Here is a 22315-nt window from a genome sequence, read left to right on the forward strand (position 1 = left end):
TGCAATTCGCAGCTTAACGTCGCTTGCCGTTCACCCCTATTCGTCACAGTGTGACCGGGCCTTAAACGTGCTTACGTACATTCAATGCAACACCTGTTTTGTTTTATAGCTCACAAAATTAATAATACTAGTAGTAATAATGGTTATGTATCTTAATAAAGCGTAATGCTTCTGTCACACTACACCGAATAGGTCTTCCGTACAAGAAACGGATGGTATTTTAGTAAATCCGTTGTTGTTCGTCAATGATCGTTTTATGTTCTTTTTATGTCCTGCTATCATCCGCCAAATGCGTTTCGTGTTAGGTGATGTTCGTTAAGTCCGTCGACAAGTTTGGTGCTTGCACAAAACTTGAAACGGAGTGTACCGAATACACATGTTCGGTATTTATCCGATGTGTGTTCGTATGGTGCTGCATATTGCCGGAGTTTGTTCGCTCTCCTTTCGTTCATGTTCGTTCTTTGTTCGTTGCACTCGGCCCGTGTTCGTTGCAAATACGTTCCTGTGAGGCCTTCACCACCGGATAGCATATTTTTGCATTCGGTGATGTACGTTGACCCAGACCGTGTTAGTGTCACACTACACCGGATCGGTCTTCCGTATAAGAAACGGATGGTATTTTAGCAAATCCGTTAGTGTTCGTCAATGTTCGTTTTATGTTCTTCATATGTCCTGCTATTATCCGCCAAATGCGTTTCGTGTTAGGTGATGTTTGTTTAGTCCGTCGACAATACGTTTCAAGTTTTGTGCATGCACAAAACTTGAAACGGAGTGTGACGAATACACATGTTCGGAAGTTGTCCGATGTGTGTTCGTACTGTTCTGTATATATACCCTGGGTTTGTTCGTTATTCTTTCGTTTATATACCGCAGGTGTTTGCAAGGTTTCGCAGGCGCTTGTGCCGGATATAGGCCTATGGCGAACATGTGCATCGATCATGGAGGGGGGGGTTCTGAAGGGTGTGTGACGCAATATCATATTTCCCCCAGTACTTTAGTGACTGACAAGTAGAAAAAAGGGGAAAGGAGAGAAAAAGAAAAGAAAGTGAGAAAAATTGAAGAGAGAAGAGAAGAGAAAAGTTAAATTGCACGTAATTTAGTAGGCCTATGCATGTAAGTAGTATTGAGGGAGGGGCGCTTTCTGAAGGGTAGAGGACGCAATATCAAATTCCTACCAGTTTTAGTAATTGACAAGAAAGAAAAAAGAAGAGAAAACATGGAAAAGGTTAAATTGTACGTTATTGAGTAGGCCCAGGATAGTATATAGTAAGCCTAAGTACTTAAAGTACTTAAAAGTATAGGCCTGTGATTATTAGGCCTATAGGCAGTGCTTAAACGTGGTTCCTTGGCCCAAAAGCCTGTGGAAATTACTGCCGGCCCGTCGATATGTAGGGCACGTGACATTTTGTCACCAAAATCAGTATTTAAGACGGACTTAGGTCTATTACTGACTTTAACATATCAATCCATGCATGCTTTACCTGAAATTACGAGTCTGAAGTCTTATATCTAAGTGTCAGTGGATCAGTGTAACATTTTAAATTTTGCAAATTCAGTTCGGGCCTTCTTTGTTTTTTGTTTAAGGCAATAATAGTGTAAAAATGCTGCACCAAAAACAATTTTCCAAATTTTCCATTTTTAAAACTAAATTTTTACACAATAGGCCTAGACCTAATATTGTAAATAGGCCCTACAGTCCCCATGCAAATGGCTTCAATTGGACCTTCATTTTGAAAAATGGACAAGTCTTCCTTTTTGCTTCTGCTATGGACATCCACGTGTTATTTTTAAAACAATTGTTTATATTATACAATAATGGTGAAAACTTTTCAATGGCTTCAATTAGGCTTTCGTTTCACTAACTTTCTGTTTCAAACAGAAGGGGGTGTTATCATCGTATAGGCAAATGACGTTGAAAATACATATCACCCAATGCACCACGTAATTGAATAGCAGAGCGAAACTGCACAGTTTTGAACTGTGCCTGGTTATCAGTTGTAGTTCTCATCTATATAATCGGCAATAGGAGCCTACAAAACGTGGCGCATTATTATGACATCGGGAATTGACGCAAATTTTATGGTACAGTCCGTCATACCTAGAAATGATAAAATTAAAATTGAGAAAAAAAAATTCTAGGTATGACTTGTTCTAATGGAGGATCAGCCTGCAATGCAAATTACTTACATGACTTAGTATCACCCGGTTGGTTTCACGCAGCCAATACGCAGTATGATGAAGTGCACAACCAATTAATTCTTGCTACTCTTCCACTGCCATTACCATCAGGTATGTATATACATGTTTTCTAGTAATTTAAAATTTGTATACAGTAGATTTATCTTTTAGATGACCGTACATACTGCAGTTACTGTCCGTTTTCCTATACACAATATACAATGTTCTCACCATTGACGCGCGACCTTTACAAATAGTGTATGTTAGAAGTATAGGCATTTGCCTAGTTAACATCTCTATGTGAAAAATAACCGGCCAACACTTTTGTGTTTTAGGAAGGATATGTAAACGACAGATAACACCAAAAAATATGAAGAAATTATTTCCAAACCGTGTTAAGTCAACAATCATTATGTTGCTCATTTTCAAGAACGGTGGTTAACAATAATCACACTATTGTCTCAATTCGTAAGCAAAAGCCACCACAGTATTGTTATCTTGCATTCGCTTTATAATCGTTCACCCAACTGAAACTATAATACCAGCTCATTGCTCATTGCACAGGTAAAGGGGTAAAACAGAAACATGTGTTGTGTGGATTTAACCAGAGAAGATCTGATTTAATCAGTTGAGCTGTTTTCAATGAGTGTTATCTTGGTTTAATAGCTTTTAATGGGGTTTAAGTCCTGCAAAGGTCGTGGTGAATTCTACTGTAGACATGACTGCGTCATGTATATGATACTGATAAGGCATTATATATGCGGGATATTTACATGCATGTTAATCATTTTATCTGCGCATGATCAGATACTAGCATAGCATAGAGCGTCCGACAGAAAATAGAACAGGGACCATGCGGTAGAATGAATAAAATGGCCGTGGTGGTATATCATATTTTCCCTTAAGCTGGCCCTATGACCCTGTGTACCGACATTGCCCTTATAACAAACACTCATCCTCCTGGTTTGGGTCATTTTTATCTCCCCTATTTCAGGTTTGCACGCAGGAGGACTCCGAGAATCCAACACAATGAGATCGGCATCTTGGGATTGGTTTTGTGGACATGAAGACAAGAATCATGACAATTCAACCACATTCTATGATTTCACTGGGATAACAGAAGACACATGCATCGTTAATGCCATTACCACGCTACTTCACATTTTATTCGTCCTCATTTCTTCGCTGGTACTAATTTTCTATTCATTTTCAACATATCGGCATACCACGTGCTTTTATCTTCACAAGTTTCCCGCTCATACATTCCGATGGATTCTCCTACTTGTATTTTTATCCTTTTGCGCATTGTCGGTTGGAGAAGGTATTATAACAGACCAAAGTTTCCAGCAAATAGCATCGACTACTCGACCACAACTTTATCTTCCTGCAGTCTTCTCAACCTTAGGGGTAGTATTTTCTTTGATATTTTACCATCATTGTGAATGTTGGCGAGCTGTCAATTTGCTTCATATTCTATGTGTATATTGGGTTATTGGGATTATTAATGAAACGTTCAAACTGTGGAATTTTCACTTGAGTGAATCGGCAGGAGTTGACATCGCTAGATACGATATAACAATTATCAACCTACTTGTTTACAGCACTTTAGCTATACTAGAAATATTTCTACAATGGTCGACATCTTCCAAAGTAAGTATTTTTCCATAGAGTTATATAACAAATTAACAAAATGTATGAACAAAAAAAGAAAGCAATGTTCTCGAAAGACGACAATGAACATATCTTATAATATTGATGAATTTATGACAATTCTCATAACAAAAATGTTCACTTACGTAAGCTTTCGGATCGCGGTCGCTAAACCTTTTTCAAACTGACGTTCTTGATGTTGCGGTAGACAGGTACCAGGTCGTGTCGTTCCGGCCCTTGTCCTTGTTTAGGTTGCTGGGGTGTCTGTGTATGTCACTAGCCTCACTCAATCCTCTAGCTTCCTCTATTGTACCAGTTGGAGTACTGATCAAGAACCTTGACTGTGAGCGTGTTTATAGTGGGAGCAGATGTGCGGTACATTGCGGTACAATTTCTACCCGGTTAGAGATTATCCGGATACTTGCCCACTAAAAACACTAGCAGTATATGTACAGGGTGTCCCAAAAAAAAGGCCCCACATTGCGCCCTCTTTTTTTCCTATTTCTGAAACGTTGATTAAATATATTTTGGTATGTAAAGAAACCCTAAATCGTTAGCTTTAATAAACCAAAACAATTCTTTCAATCGGCTCACAATTTTTGAAGATATGCCCTCTTTAAGAAATGTACCCGTTTTTCACTCTGTGCACGGATGAGGTTTGGCTACATCAAAGATTTAAACGAAACACACGGTTAATGACATGGATAGATAATAGCATTAGTCTTGGAAAAGAATTCACTATAAGCGAGGATCACCAGCTAGCTTCAAACATCTTCGCAACCCCGTATTACTGCTGCATTCGCAAGTATCCGGCGCACAAGGCCTTAAGGATGGTACGCAACGCAATTAATGCAATGAGAACTAGGGCTGAAACATGTATTCGTCACGGAGGCAACCAGGCAGAGGGCAGAGCAGCACAGTAAACTCACTTCAAAAGAACCAAAGACAAACTAAACAGCCCTTTTCAGGGCTACCTTTTATTCCAAAAAGAGAAATTACTTATGTTGTCAATAAAAAGAAAGCAAGAAACGAGAAAAACAAGTGATTGCAAGTATAGCAAAAGAAGTCCCATCCCACATCAATTTCGCCCAAATTAATGACACTTAACAAAATCCATAACCCATAAGCCCACCGGTAAAGCCCATTCCCTTAAATAAAGTTGCTATTTTATAAAGTTATCACCGAGGAATGTTTTATATTCATGCATGGTATATGCACTTTTCAATCTTTGAAGTAGCCAAACCTCCTCCGTGGACAGAGTGAAAAACGGATACATTTCTTTAAAAGGACATATCTTCAAAAGTTATGAGCCGATTGAAATAATTGTTTTGGTTTATTAAAGCTAACGATTGAAGGTTTCTTTACATACCAAAATATATTTGATCAACTTTTCAGAAATAGGAGAAAAGAGGGCGCAATGTGGGGCCTCTTTTTTTGGGACACCCTGTATGTACGGTACATCGATATCCTTCTCAACCGAAGGATATTGTGGCGAGATATTCCCACTATGAACACACCAGTATAAATTGTGTGCGGCATTACCGGAAGTAGGAGCTTCTTCATGATGCGTAGGATGCGCGCAGGACATTCGGAACGATTCTCACCCCAAGAGTGATCAAAACAGAAGCTACATGTTCACCGCCATGATCATATTGTTGAATGGGCTGTTTATAGCTCGCGCCACAATATTTGTACGATGTACGATAATGTTAGTTGGTATATAATCTGTGCGGTAACTGTGTCCCACTATAAACAGCAAGAGTATCGGTACATATACAAGGATTATCGTGTACGGTATACTGAAAATGCGGTATATTCACTATAAACACGCTCATGGTTCCAGTCCACAGAATGTTGTCTATAAATGTATGGTGTATTACTTATACTGGTGTAATGCTTATATATCTGCAATATTCAACTTTTAGAAAGTAGTTTGACCGTGTTTCAGATGAATCAAGATATGATCAATAATGACTTAATGCTTTATGTATACATGCAGGTTTCGTTTCCAGAGGAAAATCTAACTCATGATATGAATTACTATGAGGATTGTGTAAACTGTGTGTCCTTCGGACTTTTCTTCTGGATTCGCTGGCTTCTGGATTTAGGATACAAACGACCACTGGAGATGAAAGACCTGGGAACGTTACCAAGGAAACATCAAACTGAATACAACTATGAGAAATTACGAAAGGAATTCCAACGCGAAATGGTAGGTAGTCTACTTTAGTATACCGTTTTAGTTCATCATCCCTCTAATCCTCTGACCTTGGAAAGGCTATGCTGTTCTGATTCAACAGCTACAATCATAGAAGTATTGTGTTGGGACACATGATCAATTGCACCCATTGTTTTCATCGCCAGTCACGTAAATTTTGATGGATGTTTTTCAAGTAATGTTCTACGTGTAGCCTCAACCCTCCTGTAAGCCATATCCCTCCCCTCCTTCCCCACCAATCAATGTTGCAGAGTCCAACACGGAGCCTGATGATAAGACCCCGATCAACATTGTTACGAGGGGAGGGGGATCAATTTTAGTGCATGGTCCTAAACTGTCCCAAGACTAAATTATATGGTTGTAGCTATCCATAAAAATGCCCTTTTCTCTGGGCAGAGCAATCACTGGAGATGTGTTGTGTTTTATGCATGGAATGGTATGGTATCAAAAAGGGAATGCAAAGCAGTCTAACTGGCAAGGTACTTTAATCCATCTAAAAACATGTATAAAAGTCAACCAAAGCTGTTAACATGGTTCTTTTATAACAATTCCAGCGAAAAATGATGTTGACTATTTACATTTTTAGTGACGTTTCACCACTAAACTCGAGGTTTAATCAGACTGGACAATCTGATGAAACCACTCAGAGGTGCAACGTCACTAAAAATGTGAGCAATCAACATCATTTTTAGCTGGAATTGCTTTATTCTCATTACATTTCTTGAAACAACTATTGTGATATTAACATCGCACGTTATACTCGTTTATTTTGGTTACTACGTAGCTGGCTATTCATGTTCACTCAAACTATACAGTCAAAGGCCGCCCACTGTCAAAAACAGTAAGAATAAGAAAGTTCACCGAAGCAAATCGTGACCGTTGGGTCCGCCCAGCTATTTAAATATCAAACCAGTTATAGCATTCAATTATAATGCCTTCATAAGTCCCTGGCAACATAGTACCATAGGTCTGCAAGCTCCTAAGGCATGTAAGGTGGGACTAAATATCATAATAGTTGTTCCCGGGTTTCTCATGTTTTTGCCGCCCCTTCTACTTCCGCCGCCCCTTCTTTTGCCGCCCCTTGCTTTTACACCGGTACGCTCGCGCCCCAAAGCCCTCCCCCAAATCCGCGCAATCGCTTTCGCTCAGCTATGTAGTATAAATTAAATTCAGTTTTAAATGTTATGAGTGCAGACAAGTTCTGCACCTCTTTTTAATCCACTGATTTTTGGTTTCTTAACAAAAGAAAAACCAAAAGTTTTAATTTGAAAAGAGGTCTTGTTTCATTAATTTTGTGATGGGCAAATGCTGACCTGCTGACAGCCACTGTGTCCTTCGGTATGTCAGCATTGTTGTGGGGTATTTTGCAAGTTGCAACACTGGTTGCAGCAATAGATTGTGGGGTACAAATTGACTTTAGGTGGTGGTAGGTTTTGTGCACCCCACAAGAAAAAAAAAACAGAAACAAAAATCACTGGCATATTTTATACACACATTATGCTAGACCACTCCCCCAGGCAAAGTTGATGAAACAATCGTTCAAGTAAACATAGATATGTAAGCTTATTTTTATAGATTATTTTGTACTTCTCTTTTCAAAGGAAAATGCTACTGAAGCCGGTAGAGAACCATCACTCTGGAAGGTTTATTATAAAACATTTTCTGGCATGTTATTCAAATCATTCCTCGCAAAATTTGCTCAGGAGTTCGTGATCTACATCGAACCATTATGTCTGTATGTTATAACACAACAACTTACGGCCAATTCAGTAGATGTAAGTGCTTCAGTCTTGAAACTAATGCATATTTAGTTATATGCTCATCCGTAGGATCGTAAAAATCATCAAAATAAAGATGATGGCACCTTTGTTAGTGTCATAGATGTACCAACATAGTCTGCTAGTGGTTACGCCGAACGTCGTGTATTAACGACAAATTAAGACATTTTACATGGATCTGTAAGAAATTAGCTACATGTATTTGAATGGGGCTTCAACTTCGTCAATACTGTAGTTTTCCTCATTTTTTTGCCAATATTTTTTTTCATTTCAAATACCTTAAAACCCCGTCTCAAGCATATATAGTGTTTTTTATAAAACCTTAATGAATTCGAAGCAAGCGTTAATATACCAATACAATAGATCGGTCTTAAAATAATACTTGTTTGTATATGCTTGGATCCGTAATTTATTTGCTCAAACTCCATAATGGCGACTGGATTAATGTAGCTTTCATCAGAAGCACACTATATGCTTGTAGACGGGGTTTTACGGTATACCTAATGGCAATATGGCGTATGGAATTTACACACAATTTTAATTGTTTACACTTCCGCTGGGATCACTGAATAAGCCTTTAATATTATCAGTAAGATAAACTTCTCAGTTCATGTCATCATCATCATTATCATCATCATTATCATCATCAGCAGCAGCAACATGATCATCGTCGTCGTCGTCGTCTTCATCGTCAGCAGTATTGTCATTTAAGAACACATAATAATAATTGGATTTTAATTAATCCGCACCGTATTTAATTAGACCTGTTATTATTGACTGTTTTCTTCCAGACCAGCCCACACATGGTGACGATATCAGAGTTATTCAGTAATGTGTACATATTGTGCTTGATATTTGTTGCTGCCCCATTCATTAGTTCTATTTCATCCAAAGTACATGATTATTTTAGTACATGCGTGGGTGTACATTTGAGATCTGGCATGCAGGTGGGTATTTAAAAATCGTCGAGATGATTTAAAATAAACCAAAAAAATATTGAGCAAATCAATAAACTCGCTGCATGCAGTATTTCATACTGCAAATTTTGATACCTCATTTGTTGCTCATTTCAATGGTAAACGGTCGGATTTCAGAAGTTGCAATAGCCCCTATACAAAAGCTATACACGCTATAAATTGAATTTAACTCAACGGTTTTGGCCCATTGTTTGCTGCTCATGGCCGAATTTGTTCATTTTTTATATTTCTTTCATTTTTTTAAATTTTAAGTTGGGCCGGCGCCCTTTGCTAGGCAAAAAATAGGGGGGGCGCGCGCCGGCTGCGCCCCCCTAAATCCGCCCCTGAATTCATAGCAGAAACATTTTCTTCGCTCATTCATATACTGGTTATTTCAAACTCATGCTAATGATAATAATAATTAATAATATGTACACTTGTGAAGCGCGCAAATCCGCAACAAACACTCATGGCGCATACAGAGCATAAACAAAATATACCAGCAGGAAAAAGAGACAATAGATCTAGGGAACGTATTTAGTACGTTTACTAGCCAGATACAGGGACCGTATCTGTACACTATTTTGGGACCTGCCAAGATCCATTGAAGAGTGGGGAAGCATGCCCCTAGTCAATCAATGTCAAATCATTTTGTGATTCTATCCCGACAGGCTCTCGTCTACGAGAAGACACTCCGTATCTACAATCTGGCGGGAGAAGACCTGACCATGGGTAACATCACTAATCACATGTCTACTGACGCGATGAACCTTCAATATTTATGTGAAAAATTACACCTGGTGTGGTCTGTACCTACCCGAGTAAGTTGATACTATTATACAGGGTGTCCCAAAAAAAGAGGCCCCTTATTGCGCCCTCTTTTTCTCCTATTTCTGAAAAGTTGATCAAATATATTTTGGTATGTAAAGAAACCTTGAGTTGTTAGCTTAAATAAACCAAAACAATTATATCAATCAACTCATAACTTTTGAAGATATGCGCTTTCAAAGAAATGTACCCGTTCTTCACTCTGTCCACGTAGAAGGTTTCGCTACTTCAAAGATTGAAAAGGAGTACACATACCATGCATTAATATCAAACGTTCCTCAATGATAACTTTATAAAATAACTTTATTTATGGAATGGGCTTTACCGGGGGTTTATGGGCAATGGATTTTGTAAATAGTGTCATTAATGTGTGGGTAAAATGGATGTTTTATGTTTCTTAGTTTCTTACTGTGTTGTTTCTTGCTTTCTTTTTTTTATTTACAACATAAGTCATTTCTATTTTTAGGAGAAAAGGTAGCCCTAAAAGGCTGTTTGGTTTGTATTGAGTTCTTCTGAAGTGAGTTTACTGTGCTGCTCTGTCCTCTACCTGGTTGCCTCCTTGGCGAATACAGGTTTCAGCCCTTGTCCTCATTGCATCAATTGCGTTGCGTACCATCCTTGTGCGCCGGATACTTGCGAATGCATTCAGTAATACGTTTGCGAAGATCTTGGATTTTGTCACAAAGGAAAAAAATCAAGTGGTGTGAGGTCTGGTGATCGTGCAGGCCACTCCACAGCATGAGCCATCCCAACCTTTCTGTTTGCTATCCGTGGACAGAGTGAAAAACGGGTACTTTTATTCAAAGGGCATATCTTCAAAAGTTGTGAGCCGATTGAAATAATTGTTTTGGTTTATTAAAGCTAACGATTAAAGGTTTCTTTACATATCAAAATATATTTAATCAACTTCTCAAAAATAGGAGAAAAAGAGTGCGCAATGAGGGGCCTCTTTTTTTTGGGACACCCTGTATTCCTCACCTAAATTAGAGTACATACCGTATATATATATGTCCGCCTCGTTTTGCAATAATCCCCCAATCCATGCAAAGCAACAAGTCGCGGGTTCAGAACCAGAAAGCCTAAACACACTATGACCAGCTCTCACAAACGGAGCATAAAGTTCGCACCTTGCTTTGTTTTTAAACATCAATATTTCCTCCACACTGTCTTTTGTTTTCTTTTGAATTTTGTGATGATTAATGGACTGTATCTTCTATAGTGGCCGAGCGACTTTATGCTCATTTTGTGGGAGTAGGTGATTGTGAGTTGAGGCTTTTTGGCTCTCAACCCTCGAAGTGTTGAATGTTCTTCTGTAGATGATACCTGCACCTGTAGGATAATGAGAGCTTGGGTGAGATTGAAATCCATTCCTAAGACGCGCTATTTGAATTGATTATTGTGCACGCTATTGAAATGATGGTGGCGAATTGTCACTACGCAAGGAGTTTGAAAAGGGACGCATCATAAGTAGGGTGGTGTGGTGGCGGGCTATTTTAAAACGGTTACTCGTTTCAAGTTCTTACAACTTAGAAAGTTGTAATGTAGCGTTTTGTGTATTTTTTTGTTCAACAGGTAGTGTGTGTTGGGATTACATTATCTTTCTTCGTGGGTTGGTCGGCTATTTTTGGTTTTCTTGTTGCGCTTCTTATGATTCCCTTGCAAAAGGCCGTTATTGGACAAATAGCCAAATATCAGACTCTGACACAGGTATGTATCAAATAAGGTTTGCCAAACCATAGGAATCTGAACAATGTAAGTCTTGATACCATACCCACATGCGGTCACCCCCGCCCAAACATATCCCGCTACACACCCCTTCAATGATATTACAAATACATACACACAAAGAAGAACACCTACCATACATACATAGAGAAAAACTCCCCATATAACCTACATCTACACCCCCACCACCACCCCCAGACACCCCCCCCCACACCCCAACCCACACACACACACCCCTACCATGCACCATAAACACCAACTTGCAGAACCATTATTGTCTTACCACGTTTTATCCATGTCTTCCAAGCTCAGAATGTGTACAGGTGTCAATGGACATAATTTTGTCTTTGCACGTATACTATATTTTTGTTACTTTTAATTACTTGCATTTCTGATCAACGAGGTTCATAAACATGCAAAATCGATTTTGAAAGGTTAAATACAGGGTGTGAAGTCCTAGAAAATCAGAACCCTCGTTGCGCCCTCTTTTCCGCCTATTTTAGAAAAGTTGGTCAAATATAATTTGAAATGTAAAGACACCTTTAATCGTTAGCTTTAAGGGTATACGATGTATTGTTGAAGTAGCCAAAGGAAAAGTAGTTCGCAGCATCTGGCGAATGGTAGTTAGCTTTGGAAAAAATTGCATTGCTCAATTCATAGCGAGCGTGTAGAAGAATTCAAATATCACAGATACTTTTGTAGGTCCTGTAGTTCTTGAGTTATGTTGTAAAGAGGGCTGAAACAACACACTTTTGTAAAACGTACATAACTTATTAACAACAATAAATTAAGCAAGTTTTCAAAGTATATGATTTGTAGAATGAACTTTTGCAAAACACCAAAGTGTTATTTTTCAATAATATATTGATTCAGATAATGAAAATCGATTTTTTTTTGGTTGCTTCGACCAACAATACCTCGTTTACCCTTAATGAACCGAAAAAATATTTTAGTCGGCTTACAACTTCTGAAGATATGATGAGGGTACTGGTGTTTTTGGGGTTTTTTTGTGTGTGTGTTTTGGGGTTTTTGTTTTTGTTTTGTGGTTGTTGTTTTTTGTTTTGGGTTTTTGTTGTTTTGTTTTTTGTTGTTGGTTTTTTTCTAGTTTGTTTGTTTGATTGGTTGGTTGGTTTTGGGTTTCTTTTTTAATACCCTGTATTTTTTCATTTAAACGTTAAGGGGTCGGTCACCCACCATAGAACAGTATTTTTGTAGAGCCTGAGAGCACATCAGACACATCAAATTGCATTCTGAACACGAAGAATGGTCATCTGATATCAAATAATTTAGATTTTTTGAAATTTGCGATGAAATACAAAGTTTATGGCAAATTATTACAAATTGAATTTTTAAAATTTTTTGACATTTAATGGTCCTGGACGGAAACAAATCACCAATGAACTTTTATCTTGGTAGTGTGATACAATATATTGACCTCCTGTATCGCATGTTGTTGTTTCGAGGGGTTTTTAGTGCATAATTGGCATATTTGCATATTTATATTTATAAATCTAATGATATATACTTCAAGTGTATATAGCTGGGATGAAAGGCCGACCATCAAGTGACCATTGGTATTGAAGAGCTACATTTTTTTAAACAAAAAAGACTTTAAATTTTTAGGTATTTTTTTTAGAAAAAAATTCCCTTTAACAAAGATTATGTGTTTTCCTCCCAATACCAGAAAAACTCTGATGTTCGACTTAAACGCTCCAATGAGATGCTTCAAGGCATCAAGTTACTCAAACTCTATGGATGGGAAGATGAGTTTAGAGAGCGCATAATGGAAGCCAGAAATGAAGAACTAAAGTCTTTATACCAATTAAATTTCCAATTTGTGAATTTAGGTAAGTTGAGATATACATGTAAGTAATAAAACGTCACTAAATGAGACTAAGATCGGAAATTGGTCCTCATAACACTGTGATGTTTGGGGATTATAAATACTTCAAATAGAGAATGTCCGCAGTTATTCAACCCGTCCTACACCAAAGCCTGTTTTCGTTATGACAATTTGATTCATAAGGTCGTGTGTAGACTCATATTAGCTCCAATTTGATTCACTGATATCAATCTTTGTCAATTTAGACTGTTTAGTAGCAAATGGTATCCAATTGGAGCTACCAAGACCTTGTTAACCAAATTGTCTGTACAAGATCAGGTTTTGGTGTAGGATGGGTTACATAACTGCGGACTTTGTGTATTTGAGGTGTGTACTATGGCGTAGTAGTTGGTCGGTCGGCCACGTCGGCCAGCTTGGGAGAAACAAGTCATCGATGAACTTTTAAAAACTTTTTTCTTCATAATTAGCCTATTTGCTTTCTAGCTTCTTGATACAGTGTGAAGACCTCTTGTGTGGTATTGTAGTGTATGTAGTTGGAATGAAAAGCCGTCTATCATATTTAACCTTTTGTATTGAAGATATAGATTTTTCCCCAAAACACAAACAAATTTTAGATCTGGGGGGGAATGTATATCTTTAATATAAAAGGTCAAACTTTTCAATTGATGGTCAGCTTTTCATCCCCGCTACATACACTTTGAGAACATATTATTAGATTTATAAAGTTTACTTCAAGGACTGCAAAATGTCAAAAATATCAAATTTTAATAATTTGACATAAAATTTGTATTACATGTATATTGCAAATTTCAAAACATCAAAATTATTTGATATATTACTCGTATTCAGAATACAATTGGATATGTATAATATGCTCTCAGGACCCATAACAATACTGTGCAGATGTCACTATCTAATCCTTATTATGATTTATTTGAACTCGAGCTAACATAATATAATGCAATTAAAGAATTAACTAAAATGATTTACGCAGTTTTCTTTTTCTTTGTTTACTTTCGTCATCTTCTCGCCAATCAACATTCCAAATCCAAGTGACTGTAGCATATACAGTAGGAAATAGCATTCCACTGGTGGTATGTAACTTTTAAATTCAAACTTAGGAAAAAATTTTAAATCAAGGAGCTAACTGACCGCGTGACAAGTTTGTCCTATATATAATAGCCAAGGGTAGTAATGAGAGTCCGTACACCCTAATACGGAACATGACCTTAAAGGCCCATTCAGTGATTTGCTCATCCGGACGATCGTAAAAATCATCAAAATTCAGATTTTGGTACCTTTGTAATTGGCATAGATGTGCTAACATAGCCTGCTAGTGGTTCGGTCGAAAGCCACGTATTTTAGACAAAATAAAGCATTTGCATGATTCTGGACTTTTGATACTGACAGTACAAAAAGTCCGACTCGAGATCGAAAGAAGCTCACTCTCCACGTACCAACACGCGTTGCGTATTGTTTCTACTACTTATTACATCAGTAGCTACTATTTTAAACAAAATACACAATTTTAACTGTTTTTCATATTTGAATTGACCGTTAGTTTGCCTCGGTGATCTTTAATTGCTTATTTTGTTTTCTACTACAAAATTGTAGCTTAAAAGCGTCTGTTTTAAATCAATTTAGACTCTACTTCCCCGTGTTAGAAACACTGGACTAGGAAGTTTTTCCAGTCGATTGGTGGCGCACTGTACGAAAATCTCGATTTTCTCAGAGTTGAAGTAGAAAACCTTTCTAAAACTTCTGTTTTTTGACTAATTTGTCGATGTATTAAGGGAAAAGTGGTTTAATGAAATTCTGTAGACTTATTCTTTATTTCTAAGCAACTCTGACAAATTTCCATTTTTTTTGATGTTCCTGTGAAATCACTGAAAGGGCCTTTAAGGGCTGGGGTATGAACGTTTGGACAGTATTTATTGTGGGACGTTAGAGCACATCAGACATATCGAATTGCATTATGAATACGAAGGATGTCATTCTGATATCAAATAATGTTGGTTTTTTGAAATTCGCAATTTAATACACGTTTTATGGCAAATCATTAAAATTGATATTTTGATATTTAACAGTACTTGAAGTAAACTTTATAAATCTGATGATTTATACTTAAAGTGTATGTAGGTGGGATGAAAAGCCGACGATCAATTGAAAATTTTGACCTTTCGTATTGAAGATATGGATTTTTTCCCAAAACACCAAAAAATTTGGTCTTTTGGGAAAAAAATCCATATCTTCAATATGAAAGGTCAAAATTTTCAATTGACCGTCGGCTTTTCCTCTCCCTGCTACATACACTTTAAGAATATGTCATTAGATTTATATAATTTACTTCGAGGACTGTTATATATCAAAAATTTGAAAAATATCAAATTTTTATAATTTGTCATAAAATTTGTATTATATTGTGATTTTCAAAAAATGAAAATTATTTGATATCAGAAAGACATGCTTCGTATTCAGAATGCAATTCGATAGGTCTGAGGTGCTCTCATGTCCCACAAAAAATACTGTCGAAACGCAATAAACGCTCATTTTAGATCCCTTAATCTTCCTCATAGGGAGTGTTAATTTCAAATGAGATTACCTTAAGACTGGAATTCAAGTAGCATGAGAAGTGATTTGAACAAGAAATGTGCAATTTTGCGTCAAATTTGGAGCGTGAAAAAAGTGGTCTACTCATCACAAGTTCCAAATCGAACAACAAACTTATTTGTTGTCCTCTCTGCATACTGTGGTGTGTTTTGCTTGCTTTCCCACATCAAGTTGGTGTACCTTGCTTTTCTTTCCGTTGTTCGCATATCAAGGTTCCCTCTTGTATCGTTTATTAATTATTAATGTTTTCTGTTTTCATAATAACCTACTTTTGTATTGAACCATAGCGAAAATATTTACTGAAGCACTTACAAATTATTATTCACATAGAGATTGCATTTTATTATTAATCCCGCTTAATTGGCACTTTTCTCAAAAAGTTGGATTCCTTGCATCATTTCCTTTCTAAAAATGTGTACTTTTATGTACTTATCATCATTACTTTTAGAGATACAATACACAACAATATCTAAAATTTCCCAGTTTGAGTGATCCTACGTGCCACATTAAGACATATTTGTTTCAATGAGTTGTCGTTCTTGCTTATAAATGTTTTCTGTTTATCTCTTTTACTTTGTAACTTTTGGCAGAGACGCTATTATAAATGGCTGTTATTGATGTCAAAAACCACCATGCTATATGTAGCAACATGCAAAGTAAAGCTAATACGAGCATATGGATGTTTTTAATTTCAGCTCTACGCCACTTATCCGTACTTGACGGGGAATAATATCACTGCTAGTTTAGCGTTTACAGTGCTAATTTTATGCTATTTTGTATACGATCCCCTGTTTAATTTTCCCAACATATTGAGCACTCTGGTGAATGCCACGGTGGCGACTCGGCGTTTAACCAAGTTTTTTACTCACTCCGAAAAAGAGACGGAAACAGAAATAGGGGGCCACATCGACGAGACACCTAACGTAGGAATGCCACCACATAATGGAACTAGTAAGGTATGCTTTCAATGATTCAACTAATATTTACAAACTTTACAGTTAAAACTTGCTATACCTTCATGTGAATGGAAGCAATGGTAAGCATTGGTTCTTACTATAACATTAAACCTGACAACAACACGAACTGGTAGCATTTTAAACACTCCACATTATGCAGTTACTGTCCGTTTTTCCTATTCAGTGCACACACAGCGCTCCAATTGATGATTGACATCTAGCTCACTCACTGTACTGTATGTATAGGCAAAGGACTAGTTAGTGGGCTGGTGGAAAATCCCTTCACTCAATAATAGCTATAGAAGCTCACATGTGAATTATAATGTTCATCCTTAACATACTACAATTTGAAGTAAAAAAATGTCAGGGGAAAGCTGTTGTCGAGCTGTTTTCCCGAACAGAGTCTTCCAAAATTTCATAACAGTCGGACGTGTAATTTCAATGGCAAATTGTGCTCACATCTGACTCGCGATACCTCCAACTTCGAACGAGCACCATCGTGTGATCGATTTGATCAATTTTTGCCATAGAAGCTGTAAATAAATTTCAATTCTTTCCCTCTATGGTCATCTAAAAATGATTAAAATGCGATTTTGGGAAGATTGTTGTCGAGCCCTCCCAAATATGGAGTTCTGACTGATAGGGAGCTAAAAAATGAAAAAACTTTCCAAAATCACATGTTTCACATTTACTTGTGTGATACGATCACAATAACTGTGACAAGTTTGAAATGAGTTGTACCATCAACATGTCTGGATAACAATAAGCAGACTATTGTTCTCATTTCGGAAACAAAGGCCACGCTCACTATTGTTACTGTGCGTTTGCTTTGTAATGGTGCATCCAACTGAAATTATAATACCTATTTCATCACAGCACATTGAAATATCGCACAGGTAAATCAGAAACATATGTTTATGGATTTAACCAGGGCTATGAGACACATCCCTGATTTAACATAGTTGAGCTGTTTTCAATGAGGTTTATCTTGGTTTAATGGGGTTTAAGTCCTGCAAAGGTCGTGGTGAATTCTGCTGTGGACATGACTGCATAATGAATATTATAAATATCGGTCAAAAACCAACCAAACAATGATTTTGAGAAGTGGTGCCTAAATTTGTTCCAAAATGGGGAATATTTTTATTTCAATCGACATAGTTTCAAATACTAAATCTTTCCAAATAACCCCATGTTAAACATCTAAACTGCTCCAAAAAAGAAACTTACCAGGTAAGAAATTTGTCTGTCAAATTCAAACGACAAATTGTGTTACACTAAATGGGATATGAGTGGAAGCAGTGTTAATTTACGCGAATTTTGACACCTCATTTGTTGCAAACGGATGAGTATTTTTGAAGTTATGCTTATTTAACCGAACCTATCCACTGGAATGAAAGTTGCACTCATACCACTTGAGATGGTTGGCAGTATACAGGTGTAATCAGTGCTCTCCTCTTCTTCTTTGCATGACTAACTTTCCTATTGCTTCTTGTGAGGAAAGAATCAATATGATGACCAGGGATTTAGGGGACCTTGGGTGTGACCTGCAACTTTCAAATTTGATAGTAGGCTTGTTCAAATGAGCATAACTTCAAAAGTTTTGATCTGTTTGCGACAAATGAGGTGTCAAACTCCGCGTAAATGTACACCGCTTCCACTCATATGCTATTCAGTATAATACGATTTGTCGTTTGAACTTGACAGACGAATTTCTTACCTGGTAAGTTACTTTTTGGGACCAGTTTATAACACTTTCAAGACTTACCTATGTACATTTTAGGATTTGTTGTCAAATTGCTCATTTGGAAAATCGTAAAAATTATCAAAATTTAGTGGTAGTGGTTGAGCCGAAAGCTGTGTATTAAAGATACAATTGGAATTTTGCCTTGAAATTTCCATATCACCATAATTTAAATTTAATTTATTTAGATATTGCATCTAAATGATGATAAGAATATAAAAGTATACATTTTTAGAAAGGAAATGATGCAACTATATAGCATTCCGATCAAGGCATACGGATCACAGTCGTGTTGCGTTTCCTTTTTTACATGCAGGGTTTTAGATTCAATTGGAAGCGAAAATGGAAAGGATTCTTTTCTGGTGTAGAAGAGGAAACAATACCATTAATGATGACCCAACATCTGACACACATTAACGGTAAAATAGTTGCTAGTAATAGTAAAAACGTGAAATGTTATGCCACAATTGCTCCCCTCTCTTCCCCTCTCAGCCTGCCAAATATTGCTCATTCCCACTCTCAGTATGCCAACAAATATTTTCTCCCTATTTTGCACATGCCAGTTTTTTGGTTTTTTGGAGCGGGCAAGATATGTTTCATCAGGCCTTGCCGTTTGAGGCGAGCGATTGCTGTCGCTCGCCACCGCTCGCCCAAACTCAATTTCTAGCGAGCGATTTACCACTCGACATTGCATTTAACAGTGCAACAAGAAAATATAAATGCTGAACTATACTTTGATCAGCTCGTAATCGGCAGGCCTCATAACATCGCGGATTAATATCAATATATTTTATTTTGAATGTCTTGTGACAACTTGCAAGAAACTTCACAAACTATTAAGAGAAATCCTATACTTTGTCTACTTTCTTGAACATACAAAATATAGACCATGCCGGTCAACTATATCACTTTTAACGTTGGTCTACTTTTCGGCGTAGTGTTAAAATCCTAAAAAATCCCGCCGATTACGAGCTGATCAAAGTATTGGGAGATAGATGGAGCTCGTAACCTTACTCTGGTAAAGTAAAAACATCACAATGTAGTATCAAACTAATTAAAATACGCAAAAATTCGCTACCGTTCTTAAAAGGTATTACCGCAACAACTCATTAGTTTGGATTTAAATCTATAGTAAAACAATTAAAAACACCACAATTTTCTTTAATTAGTAGCCCCATTTCAACATCCTACAAGCAACTTGACTTTTTCGCACGCAGGGGTTGATCAATCGAGGAAAAGTGCAGTCGATGACGAAGTAACCGTTATCAAGGTAAGTGTTTAACACACAAGTATAACATACACTTATTACGGATATTTTGGATTTGGAGAGTGTGATCTGCCCTGAGTAATTTAATTTGATTGTTTATCTTTGTTTACAATTTAAAGCTATTTTATGAGAGATATGAAAGAACTCCCCTTTCAAGTAATCGTGCAAGAGTTTGTGTATATTTTAGGGGGAATCCCGTTTTGATCTGAAAAACAAATTCAATTATATTTTTTTTATGATCTTTGGAAATCCCCATATCGTCTCAATGTAAACATTGTATTTCATGATGTGGGAAAGTCCCGGTTGCTATAATAGGGTGAAGGTTGCAGCATGAATTATAGCTAAGGAATTTCCAGTTTTATTAATTTGATATGAAAGGTAAAAGTAGCATGTTCTCGTGGTAGAGTTTATGAAGAAAATTATTGTAAGGTACCCGTGAACCTGTCGTTTTGCATAGCCAATAATGTGCTATTACAGCAATAATGAAGATGATTTTAAGTGCACAAAAGTGTTCCTCCTCCCCAAAGGATTTATATTATCCTGTCGACTTGTTGGTGTCTGATTTATGAAAAACACATCTGTCAATAAAGTGGTTCAGTGCAGAAAAGCATGTTTCCTGGAGAAAGTAAGTGATTGGTGAAAGTAACACCATTTTGGAAATTGTCATCTGCGTGAGGATTTTATACGCAAAGGATATATAAATTCAAGTGTTCAGTGAACTTCGTTGAACAATGATTTTCGCAGAACAAGTTTGGATCAGAATATGATCCGTTCTTTTTGACATTTCATGATTTGAATACAAATGTAAGTATGGGAAAATAAGCTTCAAAATGATACCAAAAATATATACATAGCATCAATACTTTTCAGGATATGGATGATTTTGTAAATGATACCTTGGTATTTTTACCGAACTGCTATTTCTGAGAAATGAGTTAATTAGTTCCCTGCTTTACACAGGATTGAATAGCGATTATCATAGTTCAACTGTCAATTATTGATTAAATAAACCCCTTTTTAATAAATACTTTCAAGGATTTGAAAGTCCACCCAATACCTAGAAATTAAGAATTCCAAAATTTGATTTTTTGCGGGAATATAACTCAAACATATGCCTGGCGACTTGTTCCGAGTTATGTTGGAGCTGGTCACATATAATCAAATCCGGAACATTTAGTGCAACAAAACTTTGCAATCAAGAAAAAGAAGACTGCTGGATAAGCAGTAATTGTTAGTGTTTTTTATAAAGTTATATTTGTGTTTGGGCAGAATCATTGTCAATCATATTATACTTTTCATTAAAGATTCCGAATTTGTTAACTGAATCAAACAGAGAAACTGTTTGAGAAACCGGAGATCGCAATGGTTGACCTTGCACTTGTTTTATTGCGTAGGGGATCATGACAAGCTCTCTCTGACGTTACAAAAGCCACCAGTCGTTGCGCGCTCTGCAGCTTCGAGCGAGCTTCGCGCACTCCCCCCCCCCCCCCACCCCGGGGGACTGGAACCAGTTTTATGTGTGACCCACAGAATGAGAGAATTCTGTGGTTTGACCAAACATAACAAGCCATTATGCGATTTGATATAGTCTAACATGATGTGTAAGCCCGTTAAAAAACTTTATGTTTTACCTTCTCTGATTAGATATGGAATGGAGGGAATAAAACGTCTATTGAGAGAGGTAAGCAATATAGACCTATTATAGCGTATAAAATATATAGACCTAGCGTATTAAGATATTCACTTCAATATTTCATACACCATCAGGAGAACGCCAATGATGAAGTGAAAGAGTTGCATACCCTTTTCTACTTTGATCTATGCATAGAGATGGTGTATTTTGGTAATGGTCCGTCAGAAGAAGAATTGTCCGGGGAAAATGTCCCTGAGACCACTTATTTTTATAACAATTATAGCATTATCGAGGCAGTGACTTCACTCTCTCGACTTTAATGCAGATTTTTACTTTCTATGTTAGGAAAACTAATAATGGTTGTTGGTGCTGTAGGTAGTGGCAAATCGTCCCTGTTATCAGCCATCATTGGTGAAATGACAACATTGAAAGGCACTGTCAACGTGCACAAGTAAGGTTGTATTGAATTTAGCATACTATTTACACTTACTATAAACATGATAAACAGTAATGTATTTGGGTAGCACATAATTTAATGTTACAACGTAGTTACAAAAGAACTGATGAGTTATTTTGTGCCACTGTCACAGTAAGCTAATTATTGACTTATCAAACAATACCGGTTATCTATCTGTTCCCCGGCCCCCTGTCATTTGTGATATCAACACCTCTCTTTATGTTCTCCTGAAATAAAATACTGCTAAAATCAAGAAATGTCACTGGGTGATTCACCGGTGAAATATTTTGCGTTTTTAGACAGTCCCAAAGCTTTCGGGATTTAGGGGGAAGGCCTGTCATTGGTGCATTTTATGGTGTAATTTCTGCATAGTGCTTAATACCAAATCACTATAAACAGTCCCTATCTATATAAATAAAAGGAAGTCGCTAAATCTTGTTCGCGAATACACTCAGAGATGATTTCACTTTCAGCT

General features: G+C 37.0%; 1 protein-coding gene across 1 annotated transcript in view; it reads left to right on the forward strand.

Moving 5' to 3' along the window:
* Positions 1 to 3174: 3174 nt before the first annotated feature.
* Positions 3175 to 22315, forward strand: part of LOC140171523 (ATP-binding cassette sub-family C member 9-like) — a 54116-nt gene continuing 34975 nt past the window's right edge. Inside the window, exons 1-13 of the mRNA XM_072194792.1 lie at positions 3175 to 3828; positions 5828 to 6040; positions 7648 to 7821; positions 8616 to 8771; positions 9452 to 9601; positions 11181 to 11315; positions 13018 to 13180; positions 14230 to 14270; positions 16482 to 16742; positions 18800 to 18902; positions 19701 to 19753; positions 21395 to 21431; positions 21729 to 21834. Of these exons, the coding sequence (XP_072050893.1) occupies positions 3208 to 3828; positions 5828 to 6040; positions 7648 to 7821; positions 8616 to 8771; positions 9452 to 9601; positions 11181 to 11315; positions 13018 to 13180; positions 14230 to 14270; positions 16482 to 16742; positions 18800 to 18902; positions 19701 to 19753; positions 21395 to 21431; positions 21729 to 21834 (2213 nt within the window). The 5' untranslated portion in view covers positions 3175 to 3207. The remainder of the gene's footprint in view (positions 3829 to 5827; positions 6041 to 7647; positions 7822 to 8615; positions 8772 to 9451; positions 9602 to 11180; positions 11316 to 13017; positions 13181 to 14229; positions 14271 to 16481; positions 16743 to 18799; positions 18903 to 19700; positions 19754 to 21394; positions 21432 to 21728; positions 21835 to 22315) is intronic.

The sequence above is a fragment of the Amphiura filiformis genome, chromosome 15 (assembly GCF_039555335.1).
Source record: "Amphiura filiformis chromosome 15, Afil_fr2py, whole genome shotgun sequence".
Classification (NCBI taxonomy): Eukaryota; Metazoa; Echinodermata; class Ophiuroidea; order Amphilepidida; family Amphiuridae; genus Amphiura; species Amphiura filiformis.